Raw genomic sequence first — 12,393 nt, forward strand, 5'->3', positions numbered from 1 at the left:
CCTCTCTGCCTCCTCTCTGTCCCTCCTTCACCTCCGTCTCCAGAGTGAATCTGAGAACATTTGAGTCAAGGAGAAGTTGTTGTTTTTTTCCTGACCACAGAGACATTACACACAGGTCAACATTCAGTTCACTGTGCATGCTCCTGATGCTCAGAGCAGGAACCCTCACTTCCATCAGCCCCCCTGAAGAGGTGCAGCAGCCTGAGACACTGACCAACACCCTGACGTTCACTGATCAACATCTTGTATCTGTGCACAACAGAAACTTGTTGCCATCAACGAGTCCCCGTGAGCAGTGAGAACAGGAAGCCCACAACCACCTGATGGCTGTGTCCCAATTCAGGGGCACAGCAACGAGACCGTCCCATTCTTAAGGCAGAGACAACAGCAGAGACCGCGTCAGCGTCCACTTCCTGTCACCGAGACCTGAGCCCTGAGGCTGTAGTGGACTCAGGTTCATGAACACTGGACAGGTGAAGACCTGGTCTGATGGATCTGGATTTCTGCAGCCTGAAGGTGATGCAGACATGTCAACATGGAGCAGAGTCTCAGAGGAAAGTTTCAACATCTGGATCCAGGACCTGAGGATCTGAGGATCTACAGAGTTTACAGTCTGATTTATAAACGAACCCAGGATCAGCCTGGTTTGAATGTTTCAGCCTCTGAGCAGCAGCTCTGATGAGAAACTGTAGCTACAGAGTCAGAGACGCCGCCATGATGACCCACATATCACTGCTCACACACACACAGCTGCGTCGGTCCCTGCACACACACCATTTTCCTCCCTGATGAACGCAGTTCCTGCAGCAGCCTAACGAGGGCGCCAGAATTTAAAATCAACTGTTATCAGTCTTCTGTGATGAAGCTTCCTGGATGATGATCAGTAGGAGTCGAGGATGTTTTGTTGACCTGGGAAAACTCTCATTCTTCCAACAATCATGTCTTAGACCAACGGTCAGGTTCTCACATGAACATGAGGCTGAATCCATCAGGTTATTTATTATTATTATTATTACCATATTATTATGATTCTGATTTTAAGCCTGTATTTTCTACAGTTTAGCATTCTGCAGCATTAAACATGCACTGAATTATCGGTTATTAGGTCCTGTTTTTGTGTATCTCTGGATTGTTTAGATCCTGGAGAACATTTAAAAACAGTCAGGAGTCTTTTTTCTGTGATTTAACAATGTTTATCTGTGTTATACTAACTGCATCAGTGTGTGTCTGATGTCAGTGTGTGAGGATTTGAACCCTCACACTGGCCATGACGCCTGGACCACAACCTGCCGCTGTGATGTTGTTAGAGATCAAACTTTAAAACATGAACTCTGGAACATTATGTCGAGGATTTGAGCATATGATTTTATCCAATGAGCTAAAATGTGAACTTGTTACTGATGGACTGAAGGTTTTTATGATCTCTACGCACGCTTTGTTTTTTCTCTGAGAAGGAAAAAGCAGCAGAAGAAGATGGAGACAAGTGTTTCTCTCTCCCACTCTTCTTCTCCTGGCCCCACCCCCTTCTCCTTCCTCCAGCTCTCTGCTCTTTATCTCTCTCTCTGTGTGGGTGAGTGTGAACATGGACGACAATCAGTGTCACTGCAGAGAAGAAAACACAGATTCATTTGCATTTTTAATGACGCAGCATAACAAAGTGTGATGGAGTCAGCTGTTAGAAACTCGTATTTATCTGCGTTTGTCTTCTTATCTGATTAAAGTGGGTTTAGTTTAGTCCAGTTGTGGTTTGTTAACATGCTCTAACACCTGATTCAGTATCATTCTGTATAAACAGTGAGTTCCCTGTAGCCTCTGATGAACATTATTTATTTATTTATTTATTTTTGGGGCTTTTTGTGCCTTTATGATAGATCAGTGGAGAGTGATAGGAAAGGGGGTAGAGAGATGGGAATGACATGCAGGAAAGAGTCAGAGATCGGGAGTCGAACTGGTGACTGCCTGCTAAGAGCGTCCTGCGCTCACACATGGTACGCGCCCTAACCACTCGACTACCGGGCCGCCTCTCTGATGAACTGAATATTTCACCAGAAACTTCTGAGGTCATTTAGACTCTGCTCTGACAACACCGACAGGTCCCCTACAGACGACAGCCTTCACCACAACCGCAATATGAACACACAGCACGCTGAGGGAAGGTCATGGGGTCATTAAAATCTACAGTGTTCATCCTCTGAGGAGCAGGACACCTCATGGAAAACTGCCTGCCAGATTCCGATGTTTCCACTGGACAGGAATGGTGTTTCCAACCATGGGAGGGACCTTCCCTTTCCTTCCTCTGGACCAAAGTGTTGAACGGACAGACGGGGGGGGGGGGCTGAAATGAACCGAGTCTGAATGACCTGAAGCCGTCAACAACACACAGAGGATCCCAGCACATATCTGAACGTCCTCGCCTCAACGCCACTACACAGTCACACACACATGCAGATACACAACACATCGCTGTGAGCACATTCTATCAAGGTAATTATGCATGTGAATGTGTGTGTGTGTGTGTGTGTATGTGTGTGTGAAGGATACTGCTGCAGCAGAACTTGCTGGAACCTGTCGGCCGTCAGGAAGATGGGATGTGTCAACATGAAGTCATCCAGCAGGGTTTCTACACAGAGACACAAACAGAGAGAGACAGAGATTAGTTGTACAGACGGTACATGAACGTGACCTGGAACATACCGTCCATCACCTCCAGGTAAACACCGCAGCAACCAGCCCGTTAAAATAAAAGACAGCTAACGACAGTATAATATGTATAATGTCTCACCAGAACGACAGTCATGTGATTTTTTTTATTAAAGCAGGTCACTTCTGCTTTGTTGTTGTTGTTTTTTTGTTGTTTTTTTTTTTTTGTAAAGCTAATGTCCTACCTGTTTCACATTAAACACCTACCAACAGACTTTTATTTTCTGGAAGCTCTTAAAGTGAAGCACCTCTGCAGGTGCTTCAATTAAGCTGCTGAATATTTCCTCACTTCATGGTTTGGTTTAAAGATGATATAAAAAATATAAAATGTCTTTTACAGTTTCAGAGTTTGTTTTGTCTGATCAACAGCTCAACAAATTTTTGATATTTGTTCTTGATAAATTACTTTAAATGATTCATTTTGTTATCAAGTATCAAAATTGTTGATTAACTTTCAGTCATGTAATTGATTAGTTGACTAATCATTCCTTTCACTTCCCCCTCACAGTCTGGAAAATCACTGAGCTTAAAGGTTACTATCTGTTAACCAGCTGGACAGGATCAGGAAACCAGTGGGTAAACCAGTGGGGTAGGATTGATTGGATGAATTATGAAAAATTGTTATTGATTTTCAAAACTGTTGTTTGATTTTTCATGATCAGGAAACTGGCTGTGTGGGACCGGGCAGCTGGCCAGCTGCTGGTGTGGATAATAGAATTACACTTCTCTACAGAACTTGTAGAGAAGTGTTGAGTTCACAGACATTATTTCACCTTCTCTGTGTTCAGACTTTCACACAACTCATCTGTACAACATCATGTAGCTTCCACAACCCAAAGTGACGCATCACAATTTGTTTTTGTGTGCGACCAACAACCAACACCAAAGATATTCACCTGAAATGTAATTTAGTTCTACACAAACTCTCGCACATTAAAAGCTTAACTGAAGATACAGAGGAGGGCACACACACACACACACACACACAATGAATATAATAAACATACTGAGATGTTTGCTGCTGCTTTGGGTCTGTCAATTTCATTTTTGTGCATTTGGGATATGTTTAGCCTAGCTTAGCACAAAGACTGGAAGCAGGTGGAAACTGCTAGCAAATGCTAACTCATGCACAAAACAACAAAATGTAACAACAACTCATCCAACAACTGACATGCTACAAACGTCTGAGTGCTAACGTCAGCACAGCTCCAGTGAATCAGTCTAATGTTTAACACACATTATGATAAGCTCAGACTCAGACTCAGACACACACACACACACACACACACACACACACACACACACACACACACTAAATGTAGGCCATGAAGACATATTTAGCTTTGATGAGGTTGTTGTTGCAGAGCTGAAGCTTTAACAGGAGGAAGTCAGATTCATCTGTAGTGGAGAAGATTCAGACATGGAGATAAAATCAGTCTGTAACACACACGATGACGAGCAGCTGCTGCAGCGAACGGCTGTAATTTAAGAAGCTGAACCAGCGCAGCTCAGACAAAACCTGTGGTCACATTTACTAAAATATACTGCTGCTCTGTGTGTGTGTGTGTGTGTGTGTCTGTGTGTGAGAGAGAGAGAGAGAGAGAGAGAGAGATGCATGCTGCAGTGGGCGTGTCCTGCCAGGGTCCGCCTCTCTGCAGACGGTTACCATAGAGACACCACGTTGCCGACAGTGAGACGATGAAGAGGGAAATGTGTGAAAAGAAGAAACACTGGAGAGAAAAAAATGGGAGAGAACTGAATGTTATATGAGACTGTGTGTGTGTGTGTGTGTGTGTATTGATCGGTCATATAGTCAATACCACAGCTATACTCTACATTTTATTGATGGGATTCTGAATGGAGAGTTTGAGTGTTTTAGAGTTTCTGACTGACAGCTACACAACTTTACAATAATTATGAAACCACAATATTGTTTGTATTCACACAAACATCGTGACATCGTTATTGTTGTTTTGTTTCACCTGCCAATCAATTTAAAACCATCTGATGGTTCTACTTTTGTAAACGAGGTTCTGAGGTTTGTTTAATGTTTTAACTCTGTTGACTGTCTTTTATTTGATTCTGGACGCCAGGAAGAGTAAAGCAGCAACTGAAGGGGTCCTGAGAGTCTGAAGTCCTGCTGCGTCCTCGACACAACAACATCCTGATTCTTCTTGGTTTGACACTGCAGCTCTCAGACCACAGACTGTAAATACAGATGGGTGGAGCCTCTGTGACATCACCCTCAGGTTTCTGAAGCTCAGAGTGAGCTGCTGCACCGTCGCCATCTTGGCAGTGTCTGACTCCGCCCCTAACTCCCAGCTACTGGGGTTTGGGTGGAGCAGAAACTTTGGTTCATGCCAGTTTGGCCACGCCCCCAATTCTCCATCACTTTAGTCCTTAATAAAATGTAAACAGGTGAGTTGTATAAATTCAGCCGTACAGTCGTCATGAAGGAGGAAATGATCTCTAGAGAGCAGAACAGTTTCTGTACCAGGCTGTAAACATGTTTCTTTCTGCTGTAAAGTTGGACATTTGAACATGAGAGACCACTTCAGAATGTAGTGAGTGATCGGATCTCAGATGAGTCTTCAATCCTGAAAACGGACGTTAAGACCTGGTCTGAACAGAACAGACCTCTCTCTCTCTCTCCCTCTCTCTCCTGTAGGCGTTTCTTTACATCCCATTTGGATTCAGTCGTTTTCTCTCCTCCTCCTCCCACGTTCACTCGTTCCCTCTCTGTTCTTCCTCCATGTTCTCACCATCTTCTCTCTGAATCTTGCTGCTGATCCCTCAGATGGTTTTTATCTTCACTTTGTGCCTGAATATAAACTCTCCTGTTCTTCATGCTGACACTGACCCTTACCTCAGCATCATTTACCTCCATGTGTCCGTCTCATCATCGTCTGTGTTGTTCTTCCTGCTCAGAAATCTCATGTCCCAACTCAAACCACTGATTTCACTGTGTGCACGTTTTTACACTCGACCTGATGAGAATGGATGATGTGACGTTTGTGTGTCGAAGATAATTAATCAGAAAATGTGACTAGAGGTCAAAGGTCAATGCAGTTATATCACTGTAGCTGCAGTGCTTTATCTTTGACAATTGCGTTGTAAATGCAGTGTGGAAAGAGGAGACTTTGTCCTACAGAGAGCACGAACGCACACGGGAGAAATCCCAGGATCCAGCAGGTCTTTGTCATGACAGATGAGAATCTACAGGATTTACTGGGATCTCAGTTCATCTTAATTCAGCCCTAATTCATATGACTGAGCAACCTCAGACATGTGAGAGGTGAACAGGTGAATACAGCTGATTCAATCACGAAAGTACTTTAAACCCTCAGCTACGGTGGCCCTGAGGGCTCAACACACTGGAACCTAAGAAAACACAAATTAGAAAACACACAGTTGATTAGGATCAATACTGCTGCAAATACACACAACACAACCGAAGACTGAAACACGCTGCAAGTAGCACAAACGACAGTGTTTCCAGAGGACACGAAAAACTGATGAACCAGTCTGACACTGAAGAGCTGCGAGCTGCAGTTCCTCTAATGACCACCAGAGTCTGGCTCCAGCAGTGAGTCAGTCCCCAGAGACTCCCATGTTCAAATGTCCAACTTTACAGCAGAAAGAAACATGTTTACAGCCTGGTACAGAAACTGTTCTGCTCTCTAGAGATCATTTCCTCCTTCATGACACCTGTACGGCTGAATTTATACAACTCACCTGTTTACATTTTATTAAGGACTAAAGTGATGGAGAATTGGGGGCGTGGCCACACCGGCATGCACCTGAGCTTCTGCTCCACCCACACCCCACCTCTTTGACCTTTTTTGGATTAGCTGGGAGTTAGGGGCGGAGTCAGACACTGCCAAGATGGCGACGGTGCAGCAGCTCACTCTGAGCTTCAGAAACCTGAGGGTGATGTCACAGAGGCTCCACCCATCTGTATTTACAGTCTGTGGTTATCAGCAGCAGATGTGAATTCAGCCTCTCGACCGAGTTTCTCTCTGAGCAGAGAAGTTGGAGGTTTTTCTCATGTATATTTGAGCTCAGTCTGAAGCCTCTAATTTGAGTCTGTGTTTTTATCCTCCCACCTCCTCTGCTGCTCTCCCCCTCGCTCTCCCTCTCTTTTCCTCCCACTCCTCTTCTCCAAATGTCTTGTTGAGAGCTGGTTGCTATGTGAACAGGTGCTAAAGAGCCTCTTATGTATCTGCACACATGCACACACACACACACACACACACGTGTCCATATGATGCACAAACACTGAACGACACACAGCGAGAGAGAACATCTTCACAAACAGGAAGTTGGACGCGGGAAACCTGCAGCTCCGAGAGGTCGAGGAAGGCACAGAGATGAGGAGGAGGAGGAGGAGGAGGAGGAAGGTGAAAGCATCCAGAGATGTAAACGAGTGGGCAGCGTTTTCACTTCAGCTCTTCTTCTACAGAGAAAAAAAATCCTCCTCCCACACACGGAGCAGTCCTGTCACGTCGCTCTCTCTCTGTCTCTCCAGCTTGTGCAGTGTTTGGTTTTTAAAGTGACTCTGGGATTCAAACCCACGGCATCACAGGTCACTGAAGGTCAAATCACAGGTCACTGAAGGTTTCCCTGGACGGCAGGAAGGTCGTGCACTGTGTTAAACTCTTAAACTCCAGGTTTCTCCTGTGAACCGTGTGAGTCTTCATTGTGACTGTCACTTGTGTCCATCAGTCGCTCAGTGACACAAGGTGACCGACTCCTTTCACACTGTCAGATGAGTTTGTCAGAGAGAACACACACAATGTCACTACATACAGTTACAGAGCACGCACACGCACACGCACGCACACACTCACACTCACACACACAAACACACACACACAAACACACACACTCAGAAATGTTATTTACATTCTGTTTCACAGCGTAACTCCTCACCTGAACACCTGCCTCAACATGCTAGGTACTGTGTGTGTGTGTGTGCATGTGTGTTATGTAAGATTCTTTGGCAGGTCTATTCCTCTTTTATGAAACTGTCAGGAAACTTATTGTCTGTCTGTTTTATCTGCGAGGCAGCTGTTCACACACACACACACACACACTCACACACACACAGTGATATTATGGGATAGGAGAGAGATATCGTCCATAGCAACTGCTGGCTGATATTTGGTGTTTTTCCAAAGCTTTATTTAAACCCTGTTGCGACAGCCGCAGCATGATGAAGATCAGTGAGGATGACACTGACCTGCAGCAGGTACAGCAGCTGAGTCCAGCTGAACCAGAAACTGAACCAGGACCAGAACCAGAACCAGAACCAGGTTCATGAAGTCAGGTGACAGGTGAATTCATCCAGGAACCAGCTGAGCGAGTTTGGATTTAATGTCTGCAGGCACCTGACGATGTGATGTCATTAATCAGGGCCGTTGCCGTTAGCAACACGTCAACATGTGAGACTGGAGAGTCCCACCAGTAAACACAGAACTGGTGCGGGACTGGTCCTGGTCTGGGACTGCGCCGGTGGATCTGAGTCTGTCCTCACCAGGAGTCTGATGTCCTGTCCCGAGACAATCTGAGTGTCACACGCTTCACGTAGCGACTGCTCAGGTGTGCTCAGGTGTGAAAGTAGCTTCAGTCAGCGGAAATGTTGGGTTTTATTTTGGCGGTGCGTTCGCAGTCATCCTGTCAACACTTTGTTGACGTGTGTGGAGTTTTGCAGCGACACTTGCACATCAGTGATCCTGTTCATATGGATTATTGATGAGTGCAACAGTTTGTGTGCTGTGTTATTTCACATGTTCTGCTTTTGTTGGTTCAGACTCAGGTTTCGTGATTCAGTTACTTTATTAACTTGGAGCCCGACAGATGCTCAGAGTCGAATATGAAGGTTTGTGTTTGTAGACTCAGTGTAGCACTGGAGAGGCTGCAGAACTTCATTCACATTTCTCCTGTTATCACAGTGATGCAGTGACGTCTGAACATCATGATTCACTGCAGACAGCAGCTGATCGCAGCTGATCGCAGCTGCTGGTGATGATGGGACAGTTTGTCTCCATGGAAACAGATACAGGCTAAAAAAACAGGGATCAAGCCCACAGCTAACTGACTGACAGTGTCAGACTTTATAAAGAAATGTTTCCAGGGGTTTGACGTTCTGTCTTTATTTAAACCAGTTTGCTCATTTACAAACATCAAACCCTGAAATCTTGAGGCAGCTGTGAAGTTAAATCTGTCTTGTTTCCTCGTCAGCAACACAATCATCCCCAACTTTAACGTGCGATCCTACATATCTGTTGATTTGGCAAAAGTTCAATCAAAATGTGTCGTGTTGAAGCATTTGCGTGGGTGTGTGTGGAAAACATGCACGTACAAGCATGTGTGTGACGCCTCAGACCAGAGCAGGTAGAACCAGACAGGTGAGAATCCTTCGTCACTGCAGGCGACATCACAGAAGAAGAAGATCAGACGAACGCTGACCTGAGACCAGTTTACACCGAGGAAATAACTTCAGATGTGGCAGGCGTGTGTGTGTGTGTGTGGTGTGACGCAGACACACAGAGCTAAAATAAAGCTGGATGTGGGTCAGGCTGACTGAGGAGGATCAACAGGCTCCAGCTCTGCAGTAATTAAATATGAAGCAGTGTAATTTTCAGCTGCTGAGACACAAACACATCAGATGAGGAAGACGTGGATTCAGACTCTGATCCTCTGCAGCGCGCACGCACACACACACACACACACACACACAGACTTGGACGATGACCTGCTGCTGGACTTTGCTGCTGTTTATCCATGTACCTGTAACCTATTCGTCACCACATGACTTTCATTCAGATATTTTCAACACACATTTGTATCAAACGTTCAGTCGGTTATTTACTGCACTGCTGCTGCACTAGTTGTGAGTCTTTCTCGTGTATTTTTTAATGTCTACAGTATGTGCCCCTTTAAATTGCCCCCCAGGAGCAAATAAAGTTTCCTGATTTGAATTTGAAGAACACACTAAGGCTGAGTGAGTCCCACTGTCGGTGATTATCACACAAACTACAAAGGATCCAGCTGTTGGTCCAACATATCCCAAGATTCATTGCTGCTGGTTATGTAAATAATCTGTCAGTGAACAGCACAGAGTCTGAGGATCAGCTGTTAATGTCAGTCTTGTGTTTCAGCTCAGTTCAACAGTAACAGTACAACTGTTAAAACCAACGACCTGAAAACAAAAAGTTAGTGTGAAGGAAAGTTACGTGTTGTCATGGTTGCTAGGCAACAGCCGAAATCCTCTGTGGACCAGACGGTCTCTTCCTGGTCCACAGAGGGTCAGGGTTAACTCCTTCTTAGACCAGGTCCTCTGAAGGACGTGGTCCTTCAGCTTCTGCAGATCAGATCAAACACTGAACCATGAGGAGGAACTGAGGCCGTGTTTGCATCTGTAATTAGTGCAGTTCAACTTGCCACATTTGTAGTCCATAAATGTCCCTCCCTCCCAGCAGCAGCACAGAGTGGATCGATACGCTGGACCAAGATCCATCACGACACTCAAACACATTGACAGAAGGAGGTCTGACCCGAGTCCTGGGTCAACCCCAATCCTGCAGAGCTACAGCACCACCAGACCAGCCCCCCACCCACCAGGACCCAGAGCTTCAGCCCACAGGCTGTGTTTTTTTGATTAAATATTGGCAGCAATTTATTAATCAGTGATTAATAAACATGTGTCCTCACAGGTCAGGATTCTCCTGAACAAGCTGCTAAAACACATTGAATCCTGGTTCTGGACTGATCTGGACTGAGACGCTGACATGTTTTTCCCTCAGTAAGAAATAACAGTTTGGGTTTAAGCTCCACCCACTCGTAGAGCGACTGGTACAAACAGGAAACTAATCTGTGTGAGAACAAACAGCGTCACTGCTGATCTCAGACCTTTGGACTCTGCTCAGTTGTTTCTGTAACAGGCTCAGAAATCACAGCCTCAAAACCAGGTCCTGCTTCGTCCCAGTGAGGTCCCACAGAATCTGTGACTTTTGTCCCCTCTGGGCCACCATAGGTGGGACGAACACACAGCCTGAAGATTGATCAGAACAAATCAAAGATCCAACAACAGTTCTGCTGAATTATGAATTATTCACATGTTCTCCAGATAAAAAAACACGTTATAGAGGATATTTCATCTGAGGGGCTGTAATGTGTGGAGGTGAGAGGAGGCGGGGTTTCACCTTCTCCTCCATCAGTCTTCACACAAACTGTTCCTGTCACTTTCCTCATGTGAAGAGCTGAGGTCGACTCTGAACGTCGTCTGAGTCCAGAGACTCGTCTCAGACCTGACCAGGTACCAGGAACCACCCCTCCCAGCGACACCAGCGATAAAAAGCACTTCCTTCACTGATCTCCTGATTCGATTCAGTGATTCAGTCACGTCATCAAACATCAGTGTCCACAAATTCATCTTCTTATGACCAACAACACTTTGAACAAAACACAGGTAAAACCAATAAAACCTTTAAATTGGAGACTTTTTCCAGTGGTGTGGTTCATTTTGTCAAAGCTGCAACAACATAAATCAGGAAATGTGATTTTTCCAGAGACGTTGTTTTGACTCGTCTCCTCCCGACAGGACGGCCGGCTCATCTCATCCATATTTGATCAGCTCTGACTCAGTCCGTGAAAAACTGACACTGGACGGTTCGGCCTCATGATGACATCAGCAGCTGCATCAACATCCTCGACACTTCACAACACGTCAGAGGGAGATTCACCGTCATGTGAGGACCCGCGGTGTCGCAGCTTTACTGTGGTTTGATGCAGGACCTGCTTCTGCCAGCAGGCGCCTCCACACACTCAAACTAACGCACCTCCTCACCATCCCAGGAGGAAGTGAGTGGCAGACGTGTTGATGAGCGTAACGCAGTCTGTCTGGTTGAGCTTGCTATCTGAGGCTAATGCTAACGCCAAACTGCCACCGGGCAGCGAGCGGAGCTGTAGCTGTGATGCCAACGCTCAGGACAAGCAGAGAAGTGAGGAACTGTGGGAGTGACACCTCTCTGCTTCGAGTGCAGGTGCATTTTACCTGTGTGACAGTACCTGTGCATCCCTGCCCCACCTGAGCAGGTGTCTCCAGCTGTATTATCTGTATTATCTTTTTTTGCCTTTATTTTGACAGTCACACTGAGAGAGAAGTCGGGGGCCGGACTCGAACCTGGGCCACTGTGGTTAGGACTTCAGCCTTTTATGGTACGTGTTCTACCAGGTGAGTCACGCCAGGTGTAGTATGTGATATAAACCAGTGAAACCAGAGTCTGCTGAAGGGGACTGAGGGAACTGGTTTCATGTTTATTGGCTAACGCTACAGGTTACTACTTCCTGTCAGGACTTTTGATGAAGGAGAACCAGATCAGACTGATGTGGTTCTCAGTTTTAAAACGCTGGTGTAGATGAGCTGGAGTGGAGGAGGTTTTTCCTGAGAACCAGATGTGAGGACGGTTCAGAGGAAACGGTTTTGAGGCCTGAGTGTCAAACCAGACAGGTTGTTAAAACCAGACCAGCTGGTCCGGTTTGAATCCCTCCACAGGCTTTAACCTGCCGATGAGGATGAAGATGCTTCACATAGTTTGGAGATGATGAGATGATGAAGGTTTCATGTGTCACCTGCAGCCTGTTCGTTTGAAAGACTTCATTTAATTCTTAAATATCAAATATACATCA

The 12,393-nt window shown here is 45.6% G+C and overlaps 1 protein-coding gene across 2 annotated transcripts in view; it reads right to left on the minus strand.

Annotated features, from left to right (window-relative positions):
• rapgefl1 (Rap guanine nucleotide exchange factor (GEF)-like 1) overlaps positions 1-12,393 on the minus strand; it is a 34,857-nt gene that overhangs the window by 18,285 nt on the left and 4,179 nt on the right. For both annotated transcript variants that reach the window (XR_011685321.1, XM_071464545.1), the window contains exons 3-4: positions 2,542-2,620; positions 1-50 (exon numbers count right to left, since the gene is read on the minus strand). The exon at positions 1-50 is cut by the window's left edge and continues 197 nt beyond it. Coding sequence is in view for 1 of the 2 variants with exons in the window: in XM_071464545.1 (XP_071320646.1) it covers positions 1-50; positions 2,542-2,620 (129 nt within the window). In the remaining variant the exon portion in view is untranslated. The remainder of the gene's footprint in view (positions 51-2,541; positions 2,621-12,393) is intronic.

The sequence above is a fragment of the Trachinotus anak genome, unplaced genomic scaffold (genome assembly GCF_046630095.1).
Source record: "Trachinotus anak isolate AG129_WGS33_773 ecotype Australia unplaced genomic scaffold, CSIRO_AGI_Tana_v1 ptg000003l, whole genome shotgun sequence".
Lineage (NCBI taxonomy): Eukaryota > Metazoa > Chordata > Actinopteri > Carangiformes > Carangidae > Trachinotus > Trachinotus anak.